At 50.6% G+C, this 18899-nt stretch overlaps 1 protein-coding gene across 1 annotated transcript in view; it reads left to right on the top strand.

Annotated features, from left to right (window-relative positions):
* Positions 1-3070: 3070 nt before the first annotated feature.
* Positions 3071-18899, top strand: part of PYGO1 (pygopus family PHD finger 1) — a 32179-nt gene continuing 16350 nt past the window's right edge. Inside the window, exon 1 of the mRNA XM_082252832.1 lies at positions 3071-3373. Within this exon, the coding sequence (XP_082108958.1) occupies positions 3346-3373 (28 nt within the window). The 5' untranslated portion in view covers positions 3071-3345. The remainder of the gene's footprint in view (positions 3374-18899) is intronic.

Raw genomic sequence — 18899 nt, 5'->3', positions numbered from 1 at the left:
TTTTTTTTTGGCGGATCTGAGCGGATGCCCCATGCATCTCTATGGGGCATTGGATGTCAGAGGAGACATGTTCGCTGACATCCGATCCGTCAAATCTGGACGGATGGAAACCCTATGTTCCATCCGTCCAGCGGAACGGATGAGAACGGACAGACGGTCCATTCCCATCCGATTCCCCCATAGAGAACAGCGGGGACTTGACAGCACACAGCACGGAGACAGAGCAGCCATCCGTCTGCTCAGCGGGGGATCGGCAGATCGATCCCCCGCTGAGAAAAACCGAGTCCGCCGACGGACTCCCCTGTGTGAGAGGGGGCAACCCTAGGTACTGTATGTGTAATATCACTACGACAGAGGATTATTTAACAAGACATGGAGGAAGAGGTAGTTGCCTTGAGTAATCGCAAGAAAAACCAGAAACCAGTCATTGGCGTTAGGTGACCTAAGTCTTTCGGTAGTGAGGGGGTCAGTGCTTTGACTCCCTCCCCAGCTGTCTGCCTCAGCCAGACACTGGGAGTGGACTAGCATTACTGAGATCTGTGGCCTGGTCACTGGGAATGGGAAGAGAAGATTTAAGTAAGGGCATGTTTGAGGTCCTCACTATGACCTTGGTGGGACCTGAGTTCCGCTGACTGGTGGAGTGCACAGAGGCCCGGCCTGTCCCTCCGAATGCAACACACACATCAGTATAAGTGTGTAAGACATGGGATGAAGCAGCTCAACAACTTGACCTCCAGAAGATTTACCCCCCCCCCCCCACCAATAGAGCTTTCTTTTGGTGGTATTTGATCACCACTGCGTTTTTCATTTTTTGAGCTATAAACCAAAAAAGACTGAAAATTTTGAAGGAAAAAAAAACTTTTTTTTTTTTTTTTTTTTTACTTTCTGCTCTAAGACATACCCAATATGAAAATGGTAAAAAAAGATCCCAATAAGCGTATATTAATTGGGTTACGCAAACGTTATAGTGTCTACAAACTATGTGATAGATTTGGAATTTTTTATTTGTTTTTTTTTTTATACTGGTAATGGTGGCGATCAGCAACTTCTAGCGGAACTGTGATATTGCAGCGGACATTCAGACACTTTGCCTGGAACCAGTTATACATATTGCATATTTTTAGCACTGACCATTTTACCTTACCCTCCCAACATTCTGAGCTGGGAACCAGGGACCCGGTCCCTATTAGTAAAAGTATGTGGGTGTAGGACACACCCCCTGTCACACCCCCTTAGAAAAAAATTATACATAAAAAAAAAAAAATGATTGGTTAACTCACAAGTGCTTTTTACCACTACTATTCCTTTATATTGGCTTTTGAAATTTACAAATGCAGCAAATTAGAAATTGGATGAAAGGTTTTTAGCACTTTTTGATAATTATTGCATTTTATATACAGCCTTATAGATCAGACCAAAATGAGGAGGAAAGAGGGACTTTATTCCAAATCAGGGATAGTCCCTCCACATCAGGGGCAGGTGGGGGCTATGCTGTAATGATGACACTGGCTAGGAAGGGGTTAATATCTAGGTCGATCAAAGAGTTCATGTGTGCCTAGCCAGTGTTTGTGTGTTAGCTGTGCACTGCTTTTACCAGGGGAAGAGATGGATTTTACTCCCTGCTTGGCAGAGACACAGAAGCCAACCCCCCCCCCCCCATGTCAGAACTGAGCTATTCCCTGTTTACCTAGCCATATCTCAATTCTCTGTGTATTGCTGATGATCAGCGTGGAATGCCCGGAACCCGCAGATCAGCTTCTGCTGTGCACGTGCGCCCCCTGCAGGCGGAAGACTGGAATCACGTTGTATACGTCATCCAGCGCACAGCTGCCATCCTGTAGCAGTAAAGCTTCTATAGGGCAGACGGCAAATGGTAAAGGTAGAACTCCAGATTTTGGGTACTGCACACATGTGGCTCATCTAAGTTGGGAGGACACCTTAGGCCCCTTTCACACTATCCGTCCGTCGGACGGACTCCGGTTTTCTCAGCGGGGGATTGAGCTGCCGATCCCCCGCTGAGCAGCAGGATGACAGCTCTGTCTCCGCGCTGTATGCAGAGACACAGCTGTCAGTTCCCCATGCATCTCTATGGGGGAAATCGGATGGGAACGGACCGTCGGTCTGTTCTCATCCGATCCGCTGGACAGATGGAAAATAGGGTTTCCATCCGTCCAGATTTGACGGATCGGGTCGGATGTCAGTGGACATGTCTCCGCTGACATCCGACGCCCCATAGGAATGCATGGGGAGACCGTTCAGATCCGCCAAAAAAGGAACAGGCGGATCTGAACGGTCCGCCTGTGTGAAAGGGGCCTTAATGTTTGACTCTTCACACGGCCGTGGCTCCCGCCTGGTTCTGGGCATTGGTGCGCACGCCTGCAGGCAGAGTGTTACCTCGTGTGCAAGGGTTAGTGACTCACTTCCACGCCTGGCATAGCCCAAAGAACCCACCCCAGGGTAGGCCTCCCATGTGACCCTTGCTTGGCACCCAACATGAAAGTAAAACATGGAGGCTGTGATGCCCACCCTGTCGCCCTACCCTTACATACAGACAATTGTTCGTATAGGCAGTTTTTTGGTACAGGTGGACCATCCTGGTAACCCAGGGATCCCCAAACTACGGCCCTCCAGCTGTTGCGATACTACATGTCCCATGAGGCATTGTACAATTCTGACATTCAGACATGACTAGGCATGATGGGAACTGTAGTTCCTAAACTGGAGGGCCATAGTTTGGAGACCCCTGTGTTAACCTCTTGAACCCCACACTAGTTTGCCACAACCTCATTCATTGCACTCCGTTGTGGGGTGACCCCCATGAGTCCAATGTTTTGTGTTGAGCAGGCAGTACTGCTTTGCTCAGGTGAGAGGAGGACGGTTTAGTTTCTACTAATAGAGCTGGAAATGTGTTTGGGAAAGCTTTATTTGGCGGGAATACTTTCCAGGTAAAGAGAAGGAAATGAGTTGCCATGAACATGACCTCCTGTGTATTCTGCCACTCTGATCATGACCCCCAGGGAGTGCGGCGCGCCCTGTCACCAGCAGGTGGCGCTCTGTACGAGGACGGCTCCCGTGTGACAGCTCGCACACGTTATACAGGGCGGTGAGGAGCCGTGTCCCGGTGTACACCCCGGCCGGGGAGGGTGGCACACAGATGAACTCTATGGTATTTCCTGTGTCCGCTCTGTGACACGCCGAGCCGAAACTTTACAAAGTGCTGGAAGGAGGAGGGGAGACGAGTCCTCCAGACAGGTCTGAGCTCTTCCGGCTCCATGTGTGTGTTCTGTCCGCAGGAGCAGCAGACTTCCCGCTGTGAGCCGCTCCGGGGCCTACGAGGACACCCCCATGGAGAAGTCACTGTGGGACAAGGCAGGTGGGTCTGTCCTACAAGAGTCCCTGTGTACCGATATTTATTTACAGCTGGTGACCGGAAACCCACCAAGGAATGACAGGGAGTCACCCAGGGGGACACGCATGTAGACCGGAAGTGGCTGCAAAGAGGCAGCAAGAGATCCTACTTTTGTCTATTTTTTTATAGTGTCACTAGGCTTTATTTAGAGGTGTGGTTGGGTACTAAAAACTGAACTGTGTTTTTGCCAACCTTCAACAGAGCCCCCCCCTCCCATAAAACCACTTACCCTCTGATAAGTTTACTCCCCCCTCCCCCCCAATGACAGGTTTTGTTTTGCGATTTGGCACTGCGTTACATAAACTGACAATTGCACGGTCATGCGATGCTGTACACAAAATTAATATCATTTTTCCCCCACAAATAGAGTTTTTTTTTATTGGCTATTAACAATAATATTGACAATTTGAAGAACACATTTTTTTTTTCTTTGGTTCATTGACGGACACAGCTCCTGATTCTTCATAACCATTGGGTTATTCCGCCCCCTACAGGAAGGAGTAGGACACTAGGCTTGACTACGCCTATGGGCAGTCCACGGGGGTATACTGCCACTCTCAGCTATAGGCACTGCCTAGTCAGGAGTAAGGACATAGTTCCTTGCTGGGATCTCTGGTCCTGGCAATTGTTTTCCTTTTTAGATGGAATTTTATCTTTGTTATTTTGTTCCTGTGGGAATCTATGAACTGCCAGACTGGGCGACGGACTGGATAATCTACATCCTTAGGGTCCCCCAGTGTGGTCAGCGAGTGCGTGCAAGCCTCAGCTCCGCACTAGGTCAGCCCCAGCATAGCCCCACTGGACAAGGGCTGGCCTGCGAGTTAACTGTATCACAAGGGTGCATACGACTTGGCCTAGGCCTGAGTCGCAGCGTTCCTCCTGGCCGACAGCCATCCACATCCAGATGGAGCGGGGGTCTGTCAGGAGCGGTGCCCACCCTGTTCCTGGTAGGGTAAGTAGCTGTCCCCCCTCTACCCCTGGAGGGTTTTGGGATGGACCTGGGACAGTGGGACCCCCTGAGTTCCCCCCCAAACCCTCCAATAATTCTGTGGGTCTTCAGGACCCCCCTCCCTAGGTGAGGTTATGGCTTTTGCCACATGTGCCTAGGGGGGTTTGTCTGGAGTTGCTGCTGACCGTATTTTTCCTGGTGCACAGTGGGGGGTTGAGCAGGCTTCCCCACTACCATGGGAGTTGATGACTAGGGCAGGGATGTCCCCTGGGCTCACTGCTTCACTTGTTGGGCTGGGGGAGCGGATGGTTTGGCATCTGTGACTCACGTAGCCGGATCCGGCCCCTAAATTTAGGCCGCGACTTTGCAGCCTACTGGTCGGGAACTATTTGGGGCGGCCCCAGTGAGGGTGGTTAAAGCCACTACCCCCTGTTTGGGAATCCACCCTCCCCTCTCCTGCCCTTGGGTGTTCAGCTCTGCGGAGGCTCGCGCCCAGGTGGCTGGGCATCCACAAAAATTTAGGGCGCGGCCTACCAGGCCATGTGTCTAGCTTGGCACCTCCCTTGGAAGGGGTGGCGTTGTGGGGGCAGTTTAATTTTTGATGACAACCATGCCACCATTATTGTGGAGGGCACCTATCCCTTTCAGCGCTGGGGGACCATTAGGATACCCTGTCTGTGCATCCGCGTCACAGCGGGCCTTTAAGGGGGCTATATCTTATTGTGCGGGACCCTATGGAGGGGCTCAGAGGGCAACCCCCCGTTGTTTTTTTGCAGGGTCCAGTAGTTGGTTAATTCGTGGACTCTGGGTGTGCATCCCCCTTGCGGGATCTCAGGGGACGACTCTCCCCTGATTGTTATGTTTTTCCGGGTGACCTTAGTATATAGCGTCCACCACCCTCCCCTGCCTCATCTGTCCATCAGAGCCTGAATCTGTTTCGGCCGCCGAGGGCGTGAGTCAGCCTACTGAATACTTAGACAGTGAGGAGGTTTCCTCTGCTTCTCTAGCTGTGCATGAAAAAGCCCCGGTGGATGCACGGATTGTGTCAGAGCGTGACATTTTTTAAACATGGCGATGATGCTGCGTCAGAGGCGCTGGTCTCTTTTGGCACCACAGGTCCTCCACTGTGGCAGGGCTGTTCCCTTTTCCCGTTTACTTTGACAACATTGTCACATAACAGTATGGTGGTCCAAAACACACCCTAAGCGTTTTGCTGTGCGATATCCTTATAAGGATTCCTTGCTTACAAAGGGGACGGTCCCTCCTGAAGTGGACTCTCCAGTTTCCAGGCTAAAAAAAAAGCTACCTTACTTCGGTTGAGGAGTCCTTGGCTTTTAAAGATCCTAGGTGTGTTTCACTATGGCTGGTTCGGCTTAGCCTGGTATTTACTATTGCCCTGGTGTCGTAAACTCTGACGAGTAGGCTAAACTTTACGTGGGGACCTGGAGGGAAAACTGCTTCCCCCTGCCTTTGCAGAGCTGGTGGATAAGTTGATCTAGGGCAGGGGTCTTCAAACTATGGCCCTCCAGTTGTTCCGAGACGAGAACTAAAGTTCCCATCATGCCTAGTCATGTCTGTGAATGTCAACATTTTACAATGCCTCATGGGATGTGTAGTTCCGCAACAGCTGGAGGGCCGTAGTTTGAGGACCCCTGATCTAGGGGCTACAGTTTATCTGTGATGCCTCTATGGATGCGGCTCCTTTGCTTTTAGGCTGTCTGACTCTGTATCAGCAGTGGTCCTTAGGCATCTTATCTGGCTGACCATGCTGGTCTGCGGACCAGACTTCTAAGAAGGCCTTATCTGATCTCTCCTTTGTGGGGGATTGCCTGTTTGGAGCTTCCTTGGATGACCTCATTAGTAGATGTGGGCCATTCTTCTTGGCTTAGAAGAGGCCTTTTTTCATCTCTCAAGGGATAAATGTCCTTCAGGGCCTCCCCTGGAGATTCAAAGAGGACCTGGTTTGGCAAGTCCGTATCGTCTGATTTATGCCTTTCCCTCTCTCCAACTTCTGCCAAGGCTCCTGGGCAGAATAGAGGCAGCAAGGGATTCTGGTCTTTCCAGTGGCTCCAGACTGGCATCGCTGGTCTTGGTACGCCGATGTGGTATGGCTGGTCGTCAGTGCTCCTTGGAGACTTCTCTCAGGGAAGATCTGCTGTTCTAAGGGCCAATCTTCCATCCTGCTTTACAGTCGCTGGTTTTAATGGCTTGGCTGGTAAAAGCCTTGTACTGAAGGATAGAGGTTTGTCTGAATCGGTGATCCCTACTCTGTTAAAAGGTTAGAAAATCTACCTCTAGGAAGATCTACCATCGTACTTGGAAGACGTACGTTTGCGTGGTGTGAATTTTTTGGGGTTCTCCCTCGCTCCTTTTTGGGTGGCTTGGATCTTGGCTTGGATCTTGGCTTTCCTCCAACGGGCGGTTGAGCAGCGCTTGGCCTTGAGTACCATCAAGGGCCAGGTTTTCGGCCTTGGCGGTTTTCTTTCAATGTCTATTGGCCACACGTTTCTTGGTGCATACCTTTTTTATCCAGGGAGCTCGACATTTGTATCCAGTGTGGTTTTCATTACCACCGTGGGTCCTCATACTGGTGTTGCCAGTTATCCAGGAATTTCCCTTTGAAAATATCGGGAGGTTCCCCTGCTTACGTGGTCCCAGAAGGTGGCTTTTTTGGTGGCTATTACTTCTGTGTGCAGGGTGTTAAAGCAGGCGGTGTTGTCTTATTGTTCACCTTGCCTCTGTGGGTTTACAGAGCTAAGGTAGTTCTTCGTCCCTGTCCATTGTTCCTTCTAAAGGTCGTCTCTGATTTCTATTTGAATGAAGACCTTGCGTTGCCTTCCCTGTGTCTAGGGATGCACCGAATGTTCGGCAACCGAACATTATTCGACCGAAAATAGAAAAAAATAGCACTTTCGGTGTTCGGCCGAATAAATTTGTGCCGAACAATGTCAGCGGCGGTCACTAAATGGCGGCCCGCGCAATGCTTCCGCCCGGACCGCGAGCCCGCTACCTAGGAGTCCTTCAGTCCCCTTCCTCATTGCAGCTCCCGGCTCCCTGCTCACACGCCGCCGGTGTCCTGTCCGGCCGCGAGTAGGGGGTGTGACGTCAAGCGCACGTCCCGCCCCCTGCTCCTGACTGCGGCTCCTTCACACTCGGTCCAGCGAGTGTGACACTATGTGCATGCCCCGCCCCCCTGTTCGCGGCTTTTGGCTCTGACCTGGCTGCAGTTCAGGTATGTGGAGCACATTTGGGGGAGAATACGGTAGCTGCACAAGCATTGGTGTGCAGACTGGCATATTTTGCCATATGTTGCCACTTGCCATGCTCATTAGAGTGCCCTATAAAGTGCCCCTTAAAAAAAAGAAAGAAAAAAAATGTGCCCAACAGAGTGCTCCCTTGACATAAAATGTGGCCATCAGCGTGCCCCTTATTTTATGCTAAGGGACATGCTGATGAGCATATTTTATGTTAAGGGGCACTCTGATGGGCATATTTTATGTTAAGGGGCACTCTGATGGGCATATTTTATGTTAAGAGCAACGCTGATTTAAATGTTTTGTTTTGCCCATCAGAGTGCCCCCTAACATAAAATGTGCCCATCAGTGTGCCCCCTAACATAAAATCTGCCCATCAGCGTGCCCCCTAAAAATTGGCAAAATAAATGGAAAAAATGCGAAACCCTGCGTTCGGTATTCGGCCTTCGGCCAAGCATTTCATTATTATTCGGCTTCGGCCAAGAATTTCATTTTGGTGCATCCCTACCTGTGTCCCAGGCCTAAACATCCTAAGGCACAGGTGTCAAAACACAAGGCCCGCGGGCCAAATGCGGCCCCCTAGGCCATTTCATGGGGCCCTCGCACCTCTCTCGCAGCTGCCGCACCCCCCTTGTCTCTGCCCCCATCTTGTCCCAGTAGTTGGCAGAAGAGACTACAGGACTCCTTTGCCCGATCCTGCACTCCTCTGTGCAGCTGCAGAAAGGCTTTTCTTTGCCCACCCCACCCCCCCTTTTTAGCAGTCCGCAGCAGAGAGGAGGGCAGAACTCCTACAGATCCTGCACCTCTGTGCAGTCGCAACACCACCTTGCCTCTGCCCCCCTCTGGTCTCTGCATTCAGCAGATTGTCGAAGCTGACTCCAGCCCTCCCCTGGTTCTCCTTCAGACCCTGCACTTGTTCCCAGATCCATCTGCATCTTTTTCCTGGCAGCAGCACAAGGTAAGGGGTGCACTGTGATGTAAGAAAGGGTGGGTGACTCTTGACATCACATGTAAGGGGGGCGTGGGGTGCTCTGGACATCTAATCTTTCAGATATAACCGGCCCTTTGAGGGTGACCATAATGCTGATGTGGCCCGAGATGAAATTGAGTTTGACACCCCTGTCCTAAGGAAATTACTCTGCATTCCCTGGATGTGGTTCAGGCAATCAGGGTGTACCTGGCAGCTACGGAGTCTTTGAGGAAGTTAGACTCACGGTTGGACCTCAAAGGGTTGCCTGCTTCTGCTGCGACAATTTCCAGATGGATCAGACAGTGATTCAGGCCTATTCAATTAGGGGTCAGGTTCCTCCTTTCCCTGTTAATGCGCACAGTCATTGGTGCTGGTCGTCTTTGGACACTTTTTCAAAGTTTTATAAAATGTTGGCATCTGCGGATGCTTCTTCTGGCTGTAAGGACTTCCAGGCTGCTGTTTAGACGACCTGGTGTTTAAAAAAAAAAAAAAAGATAAAAGGGATAAATTTAGAAAAAAAAATTTAAAGTGAACCCCCCGCATCCCTCTGCGCTCGTGAGCAGAAGCGAATGCATACCGAAGGCACGCACATGTAAACTGTATTCGCACCCCATGTCAGGTATCAGTGGAAACGTTGAAGTGAGAGCAATCATTCTAGCATCAGACCAACTCTGTAACTTTAAACGTGTAAAGGCATATAAAGTGTTGCCTTGGAAGATTTGCACCATAGATTGCCATTCCACAAGCGTGTGCAATTTTAAAGCTTGACATGTTAGGTATTTATTTACTTGGCATTTCCTCATCTTTTACATGTTACAAAAACTTTTTTTTTTTTGACCAAAAAAAATTGCATTTGCAAAACAGTTGCACAAATACCGTGTGACATAAAACAATGATCGCCATTTTATTCCCTAGGGTCTGTGCTGAAAAAAAGTATAGTGTTTGGGGGTTCAAAGTCCTTTTCTAGCAAAAAATACTGATTTAAAGTGATTGTAAGTTTTCTTTTTTTTTTTTTTTTTTGTATTCCTATAAAAATACCAAACATGTTATACTTACCTGCTCTGTGCAGTGGTTTTGTACAGGGCATCCCGGATCCTTCTCTTCTCGGGGTCCGTCTTTGGTACTCCTGGCCCCTCCCTCCTGTTGAGTGCCCCTGCAGCAAGCAGCTTGCTATGGTGGCACCTGAGCGGAGTCACAGCTCCGTGTATCCATCCAGACACAGAGCTGTGGTTCGGCCCCGCCCCCTCTCTCTCTTCATTGGCTAACTGACTTTGACAGCAGTGGGAGCCAGTGGCGCTAAAATAGGATTAAATATGGAGCTGCGCTTATCAAAGCAATACATTTATTAGAGATGTGCAGTGAATAAATGAGTTAGATAACTGTTGAGAAATCTTGTGTAAATAAATGTGAAAATTGGTGCATAAAATCCAAAAGATATGATATTAAACTCAAATATAAATAAAAATAATTACTAAAAGTATATGTGATTATGACACAGTTGTGGATAAGAGCCCATTCACATTAGCATGACTTGTCAGCCTGACAAGTCGCGGTCCATTGATTAGCACAGGACCCGTTCTAATAGGAGCGACACAAGTCGCTCCGACTTAGAAAAAGGGTCCTGTACTACTTTGGGGCGACCTGGGAGCGACTTGCATAGACTTCCATTATGTGAAGTCGCGGTGCACGCGACTTCACAGGTCTCCCCCCCCCCCCAAAGTTGTGTCGCCTCAATGTGAATGGGCTCTAAATCATATTGCACTTAGGAGTGATAAAAGATGCTTAAATAAACGTTCATTCATGTGAATCATGTGCCGCAAACGTGAACACGCAGAAGCTGTGGTCAGTGAACAAATGAATATGTGACTCCAGCACTGAATGATAGGAGATGAATCAAACACTCTTCTGGGTGTTACACCCTTACCTTACCTTACTAAGGGAACCTTAGCTTACTAAGGGAACAGCATGTGATGGATCTCTGACAGTCCTGAGGTTAATACAGGGTGGAGGCTGTGACATCCTGAGATCTCCAGATTAAGCAGAGTACAAGCAGAAGAGACTCGTCTAGTGTAGTATTTTTCACAATTTTTATTAAGATAAAAATAGTAACTCACATTTAAATCTATGGTAACCGGCAGGTTACAGCCATATAACGATATCTGTGTATCTCGAGCCATCCGTTGGCTGCACTTCCGGGTTTGCCTATCACGTGACATCCCAACGCGTATTGTCACTGTGTCTCAGCCAATCAGGAGGGAGAGTGCCAGACAGCCGAGGCACTCGTGGACATCGCTGGATCGAGAGGAGACTGCTGCACACAGAAGGTTTTTTATCTTAATGCATTAAGATAAAAAAAAAACCCTTGACTTTACATTCCCTTTAAACTAGTAAACCAAGTGCCAGAAAAAGCCTGCTCTTCTAGTGGTTAAAAAAAATGAAGAAATAAAAAAACTAATCAGTGTGATGCATCGACAATGCACTTGTCCAGTCGGACCACATCGCACACCAGCCACCGTGTTAAAAGGCAGTGAAGTGAGTGGAAATCCCTTCAAAGTGAGAGGGAATCGCCACTTGTTACCAGAACTAGTGTTCCCATTGGAGGGATTCCCCTCTAGTCCTGTTCCAATGTCAACCCATAATGTGGGATTTTCTTTTACTTTCAGTCTCGGTGAGAATGGTGAACAGGACAAATGGAGAGGATGAATCTCCCTAATGGGGGGCACAGACAGCAGTAAAACCAGACCGGCGTTCTATTCTAATCCCTCCTCACTCTAGCCAAAAAAAACCTGACTAAGGCTTCCGCCGTCTGATCGTTCTTAAATAACTAAGGGGCAGGGTCACCTGATAGTCACCCGGTGACCCCGCTCCCTTGTGATATCAACATGGCATGTCCTTGGGAGATTATGTCACAAGGGGTCATGACTCGCTGCTTAGTTTAGAACTTTCAGATGGTAGAAGCCTCACTTGGGTGCAGAGCTTTTTTTTTTCTCCATTTGCTGGCAAATCTGTTTACATTCAGCTGTCCTTGTTTTGTGAACACCATTGTTAGGAAAGGGTGAACACCATTGTTAGGAAAGGGTTAAAAATAAAGTGAAAAATGGCTTAGTCGCACTAATATGGACACAGATGCGACTTCAGTGCGATATACATTAATCTGAGAGATAAATGGCAGTGAAGTCAAGAAAAAGGAATACATGAATTTTTCAAAAAAGCACCACTTCAAGTCGCAGCGGTTAAGACAGAGCCATAGAAATGCATTCGGTGCAATTTGGAAATTGCATGTTACACCTAAAGTCGTACCAGTGTGAACGAGAGCTTAATGCCCCGTACACACGCACCGATTGTCGGCCGACCGTTCGGCCGTCTTTTGTCCGGTGCTGTTGTGTTGGTTGAAATGTGCTCAAGACTGCACACGAATTTTGTCGGCCAACAACAACCAACTGCAGAAGTGATGTCATGTGATGGTTTACTTTTCGTGTGTTTTTTCTTCTCCTGAGCATGCCCAGTCTTGATCTTCACATTTTTGTCGGCCGAAATCTGTACTGACTGACGAACAATCGGCCGTTCTTTGTTGGCCAACAAAAATTTTATAGCATGCCCGTGAGATTTTGTTTGGCCGAAAAGTCGCAGTCGGTTGTCGGAAGCATCATACTAACAAGCCGACAATCGGCCGATCGGACGTTGGCCGAACATTTACGGCCGACAATCGGTGCGTGTGTACGGGGCTTAAGGGAATAAAAACAAGGAGCGTTATGAGTGTTCAGTGGTTTTGTTTTTTTCTGCTCCTGGAGGGGTGTTAAACTGTGTTCCTCCAGCAGTTGCAGAACTACAAATTTGTAAGCTTGTAATTGTCAACCAAGTAAGAAAATCGAAACACCTGCTAGAATGGGTTATAGGTGGGTAGGAAAATAGTGTTTTTTTTTTCCTAAAGTTGGCCTTTTTAGGTTAGTTAAATATTAGAAGTATTAGTAGTAAAAAGTTCTATCTGCAGAAGATCAAGCTGTGGTAATTGTGGACAAATGTTTTAAAATAAAATACTTGATCTAGTAGGATTAAGGGCTATAGAAAGCCTTACAAAGTGACAGCCATTGCCTTACTTCTTAAAGCCTTTCAGTATTCAGAGGCAGAAATGAAGAAATGTTGGCTGTATGATTGATCGGTTTCCAAGTGCTTGTCGTCATCTTATGCCCCATACACACGTGCAGATTATCTGAAGACTTTTGTCTGCAGACTTACCAAAACCATATAATATGAGGTCAAACCTAAACACTTTCAATTTGTATGCAATCCGGCAGGCCCTTGCACTACATAGAAAAGGTAAATCTGCAGACAAAAGTCTTCAGATAATCTGCACGTGTGTACGGGGCATTAGCCTTCATTTCTCTATAAGATAAAAATTTGCCAGCCTACTTAAACAGGAAGTCCAGTGTGTGTCCCCCCCCCCCCCCTGAAAATTAAATGCATACTAGCACATTGTGACACTTGCCTCCAAACGAAGCCCTTGTCATCCCCGCTGGAGGCTGCATCCATTTTCAGCCGTCTTCCTTTCTGGTCTGCGGACTCTGGCTAATCTACTGGCCTGGAGTGGCGTGACGTCACTCCTGCATAGGAGCCGCAGGTCATGGCACGGGCAGACGTTTCTTCAGAGCGCATGCGCCGAAGACGTCATCATCTGCATGCAATGTAAATATCTCAAACTGTCTAAGTTCAGGAGATATTTACAGTACCTATAGGTAAGCCTTATTAAGGGTAAAAGTTAAAAAAGGTGAGTTTACAACCACTTTAAGACTGAAGTGGCTGAAGACCACTTAAAGTGGAAGTAAACTCCCCTGCCCAACTTTACTGCATGTAAAGCATTTTATAATCCCTCACATGTAGGTGGCTGTAAAAGTGTTACCAACTGCGCAGTTTAGGAGATATCACCATTGTCAGTGACGTTACTCGCGCACGGCACACTTTGTCCCTCACGGCACACTCAGCAAGACGTCAGGCTGCATCTATGTGGCGTGCCTCTGATGGCTCCAAGGCATTACAATCCCGCGAGATCCGGCGTTCTTGAAACACCCCATGTGCCCAGCTACGTCATAGGGGTGTGAACAGTGACATTCTTTAACACAGGGAGGATATTTGCATGTTTACTCTTATTGGTTTGCCAGGCTTTGCCGCCAAGTAGAGCTGCACAATTAACCACTTTACCACCGGAGGATTTTGCTGTCTTCCGTCCAGGCCACTTTTTGCGATTCGGCGCTGTGCGACTTTAACTGACAATTGCGCGGTCGTGCGACGCCGTACCCAAACGGAATTTACGTCCTTTTTTCCCACAAACAGAGCTTTCTTTTGGTGGTATTTGATCACCTGTGCGATTTTTTTTTTTTTTTTTTTTTTTTTTTTTTTTTTTTTTTTTTTTGCGGGACTGCGACATTGCGGCGGACAGATCGGACCCTTGACTGACATTTTTGACACTTTTGGGGGTACCAGTGACATTACTGCAGTAATCAGTGCTATAAATATGCACTGTTACTGTAAAAATGACACTGGCAGGGAAGGGGTTAATGTATGCCTGGTGCTTACTGACGTGTAGGGGGGGAGGTGACTGAGTGAGTCATGGACAGATCGGATGTCCAGCTATGCTGAACACTCCGATCTGTCACTCCCTGTCACTATGGAGATCCGCCCGCTGTGTTTACACACAGCGGGCGGATCTCCAGACTCTATCCCCGACGATCGGGTAAGAGCAGCGGCGATCGCCGCTGCTCCTCCCCTGGCCCGACTCCCGCTGTGAATGAAAACAGCGGGAGCGAGCCTCCGGCGGCGCGCAAGCGCCGCCCAGAAGGGGGAGTGTCTGACGACGTAGTACTACGTCGTCAGACGATAACGAGCCACTCTGCCGCAGTAATATTACTGTGAGCGGTCGTAAAGTGGTTAATCGTTAAAAAATCGCGATCTCGATTAATCCCCCGGACGATCTTAAACTGCATGTCCTCGATTCTTACTGAGCCGTTTTCTGCTCACCTAGACCCGGTTCACACTTCTGCGAGTGCCGGGTTCGCATGTAATGTCGGAGCGCACTGCTCCGACATGACATGCGATCAGCTGTGCGGTGCGAGTTTAGCCATACAGTTTGTATGGCTAAATTCGCATCGCACCCGGTGCAAACACGCACAGGAGGCATTTTTGCAGCCGCATCAGGATCGGATCGCACAGCGGTTCACACTTGTGCGATCCCATCCTGTGCGAACTGCACGATCGCACTGCGATATGCGATCAAACTGGGGGTGTCGTTAAGATTACATTGACACCTCCAGCGTATCGCATATGGCAGTGTGAACTGCCGGGGGTGCGTGTGCGATGCGGGAAAAGGCTGCGAATTCGCAGCCTTCCCGCATCGCATATATGTGAACCGAGCCTCACAGCTGTAAAAAAAAAAAAAAAAAAGTCTTCGGCAAATGTTTATCAACATTGTTAAAGCTGCTAGATAAGTATAAACAAAATGCTTTACAATGTATCTTTTCCATCTTTAGATCAAAGGAATGAATTTCCGGCTGTAAGGGAGAGCAGTTTAACCTCTTAAAGTATTTTTTGCTAGAAAATTACTTGGAACCCCCAAACATTATAATTTTTTTTTTTAGCAGAGACTCTAGAGAATAAAATGGCGATCATTGCAATCTTTTATGTCCCACGGTATTTGTGCAGAAGTCTTTCAAACGCAGTTTTTTGGGGAAAAAATACAAGTTAGCCCAATTTGTTTTTTTTATATAATGTAAAAGATGATGTTGGGGGGGCGTGGTCTGGACATGGCCGGCTGAGGACGTCTTTCTGCTGAGCTCCGTGCCTTTCCTCCCCAGCCCGACTAAAATCAGCCTTGGCAGTGAGATATGCGGACGTCCAAGAAGAGGAAAACCAAGGGGACCTCTGGAGGAGCCGGGACATCGGTGAAGTCGCGTCCCTCGGGGGAGATACAGCGCTTTTTTGTGGCTTCCCAACCCTCTTCTCCCGTGGGCAATATGGCGGCGGTGGAGAGCCCTGGGCCATCTGGCGGGAACGACATGGCGGCCTCCCCTGCGTCCTCAGCAGACACAGCTCTGACCACTCCTGCAGCCTTCCGCCCGTTGCCGACCGGCATGGTTCCATCGCTGGGCATGGACGAGGAATTGCGGACTATTTTACGTTCCCTGCCTAGCACGCGGGACATTGAATCTATTGTCGGCCGCCTGGAGGCCGCGCACCGGCGGGAGGTGCAACAAGTGCGGAAGGAGGTGCAACAGGTGGCGGACAGGGTGTCCTCCGGAGAAGCGGCGTTGTCCGCTATGGACGCTCGCCTTCTGGCTGTGGAGCGGACCCAGGCAGCACACAGGGACACTGCTATGGCCATGCAACTTCACATGGAGGACATGGAGGACCGCAGTCGGCGGAACAATGTCCGCCTTAAAGGGATTCCTGAAGCTACAGGACTGGAGGACTTGGCGGCGTCCGTGACGGCGATCCTTGGCATTCTGTTGGGTGACTCTCTCCCCCCAAACCTGGAGTTCGATCGAATCCACCGGGCCCTGGGCCCCCGGTCACCGGATCCGGAACGCCCACGGGACGTTGTGTGCCGTTTCCACCGTTATTCGCACCGGGAGCTGGTGATACGGAAGGCCTGGGAGGCGCGCACAGTGGACTTTGATGGAGCACGGATCCGGATCCTCCCGGACCTCTCGAGGGCCACATTGTACCGGAGGGCGCTGCTTCGCCCTGTCCTGGACATGACTCGCAGGGAGGGAGCCACCTACCGCTGGGGATACCCGCTAGCCCTGACTGTCCGGAAGTCTAACACCTCATTCACCTTACGCTCCCCCTCGGACTTGCCAGCCCTCTTTGCCTTCCTGGGGGTGCAGCCGGTGCAGGTCCCGGACTGGCTGGTACTCCTCCCGCGCCCGTCGGATCGCCGGGGCAGGAGCCCCGCTGGCGGTGATGCACCTCTTCCTCCTCGACCACAGCGACAGCGGCAGCGCTCGAGTGCCTCGGTGGCTCCCAGGGAGGACTGAGCTTCTTCCACTACGGAACTGTGCGCTGTGTGAGTACTTATCCCCCCCCCGGTTTGGCCCCTACCCCCTCCATCCCTTCCACGCGCTGCTGGTGCCCGACCTGCATTGACTTCCCACTGCCCCACTGGTGCTGTTTACCCGCCCCCCTCTCCGGTTTACCCACGAGGCGTTTTTTGCCCGAGCGCCCGCACTGACCCCACCGCCTCAGGATGGCCTCCCCTGCCATGAACTGCCGGAACCCCGTGGCGTGTGGTGCGCTCCGCGAGCCGGTTGTAGCGGGAGCCTGGGGGTATCCCATCCCCCTCATCTGGACTGTTCTACCGCTGCCTGCTCTGGCCCTCCCGCCGCCTCGTGACCCTGGGCTGAAGTCCTCTGTGGGGGGGGTTCCCGTGGGATCCCGGGACCCCTTCACCTGCGATGGATAATGTCTCTGATGGACGGGGGGGGGGGGGGGTGGCGGGTGGGGGAGCTGGGTGCTGGGATGGGGTCCGGGGTCCGCGCGGCGGCCGCGGGCTGCGCAGTTTTACTCAGGGTTCCTGGTTGTGGGGGGACTGTGGACGTATGCTTTACTCGGCTAGGCGGGGTGGGGTGTGTGGGGAGGGCGGGGGGAGATGGTGGACTTTGGTGGACGCTGGGTCTTTGCGGGTCTGTGGATTGTGGGGGGGGGGGGGGAGGGGGGATGCCATTGTTACTGTTCCTTATACTGCAATTTAGAGTTTACATTTAAGTTTTGGTTTTTTGCTGCTGATTTGAATGTCTGTGGTCCTGGAGCGGCCCTCTGGGATGCCTTGTCTCGGGGCGGTCTCCGGGGTCTCTCCATGTGCTGCTTATCAGAGGCCTCCATGACGGCCCCCTTGACTGTTTTACTGCCTCTGTCTCCCTCTCAACGCTGCCATCTCCTGGTAATGGGCTGGGTGGGGGCCGGAGACAGCGGTTCGAACCGTGCCTGATCTACCCACTTCCCCCCATAGGCCTGCACTTGTGTACCCCTACGGGTCTCTGAGTGCCTGGTGGCTTAGCTGCCTTTAGCTAGAGGGGGGTGGTACTTACCCCGACCCCTCTCTCTTTTCGTTTCTTCTCTTTCTCTTATCTGTCTGTCTCTCGTTGTCTTTCCTATTGTCGGATCCATCTCCTTCCTGACCCCCCCCCCCCCGCTCCCTTGGTGTTGTTCCCTCTTTTTTTTTTTTTTCCCCTTGCCATGGACGAGCTCACTGTGGTCTCCCTTAATGCCAAGGGGCTCAATGTCCCGGAGAAGCGCAAGGTCCTTCTGAACGACCTGCATCGCCGGCGGGCTGATATCGCGTTTCTCCAGGAGACGCACTTTCGTACAGACCGTATTCAGAGACTGACTAATAGATTCTACCCTAATTCATATCATTCCACGCATGCGGCTGCCAAGTCGAGGGGGGTGTCCATTCTTGTGGCTGCCAGGGTGCCCTGGACCTGCCAGGACTCCCTGCTGGACCCCAATGGTCGCTATGTGTTCTTGCGAGGTACTGTTGGGGAGACTGTGGTGACGCTCGCGAGCGTCTATGCACCGAACGACGGACAGGACGTGTTCATCGCCCGGGTCCTCAAACGACTGGCCTCCTTCCAGATGGGACAGTTGATCTTGGGCGGCGACTTCAACGTCCCGCTGTCCCCGGGGTTGGATACCTCCTCCGGCAGCTCTTCGGTGTCCCACGCTGCCCGGAAGCGGATTCTTCGTGCTCTTCATGATTCGCAACTTGTCGACGTATGGAGGATGCAGCACAGTGGGGAGCGGGACTACTCCTTCTTCTCGCCACCCCACAGGCTGTACTCCAGAATCGACTATTTCCTGATCCCGCATGGACAGCTTCACGCAGTGATAAACTCCACGATCGACACGATGACCTTCTCCGACCACGCACCAATCTCACTTGTATATAAACTATCTGAAGGGACACGGGGTAGGACGCGCTTCTGGCGTCTAAGTGACTCCCTCCTCAACAACGAGGAAGTCCGGACGGACGTCCTGAAGGAACTTACTGAGTTCTTTCGCACCAACACAGCGGAAGACTGCGACAGGGGGATTATATGGGAGGCCCATAAAGCGGTCATTCGCGGGGTGTTTATGAAGCATGGGGCTCGGCTCAAGAAGCAGAGATCGCAACAGTTACAGCGCCTCTTGGAGGCGATCCACAAATTGGAAACCTCCCATAAGCAACGTCTAGACAGGACGGAGGAACAGGAACTATTTGTACTACGTCGTCAGGCGCAGGACCTTATGTTTTCCAGGGCCAGGGCGGATCTCCAGAGGGCGCGCCAT

This window comes from Pelophylax lessonae, assembly GCF_965119305.1.
Source record: "Pelophylax lessonae genome assembly, chromosome: 4".
Taxonomy (NCBI): Eukaryota; Metazoa; Chordata; class Amphibia; order Anura; family Ranidae; genus Pelophylax; species Pelophylax lessonae.
This window is presented reverse-complemented; position numbering and strand designations above follow the sequence as displayed.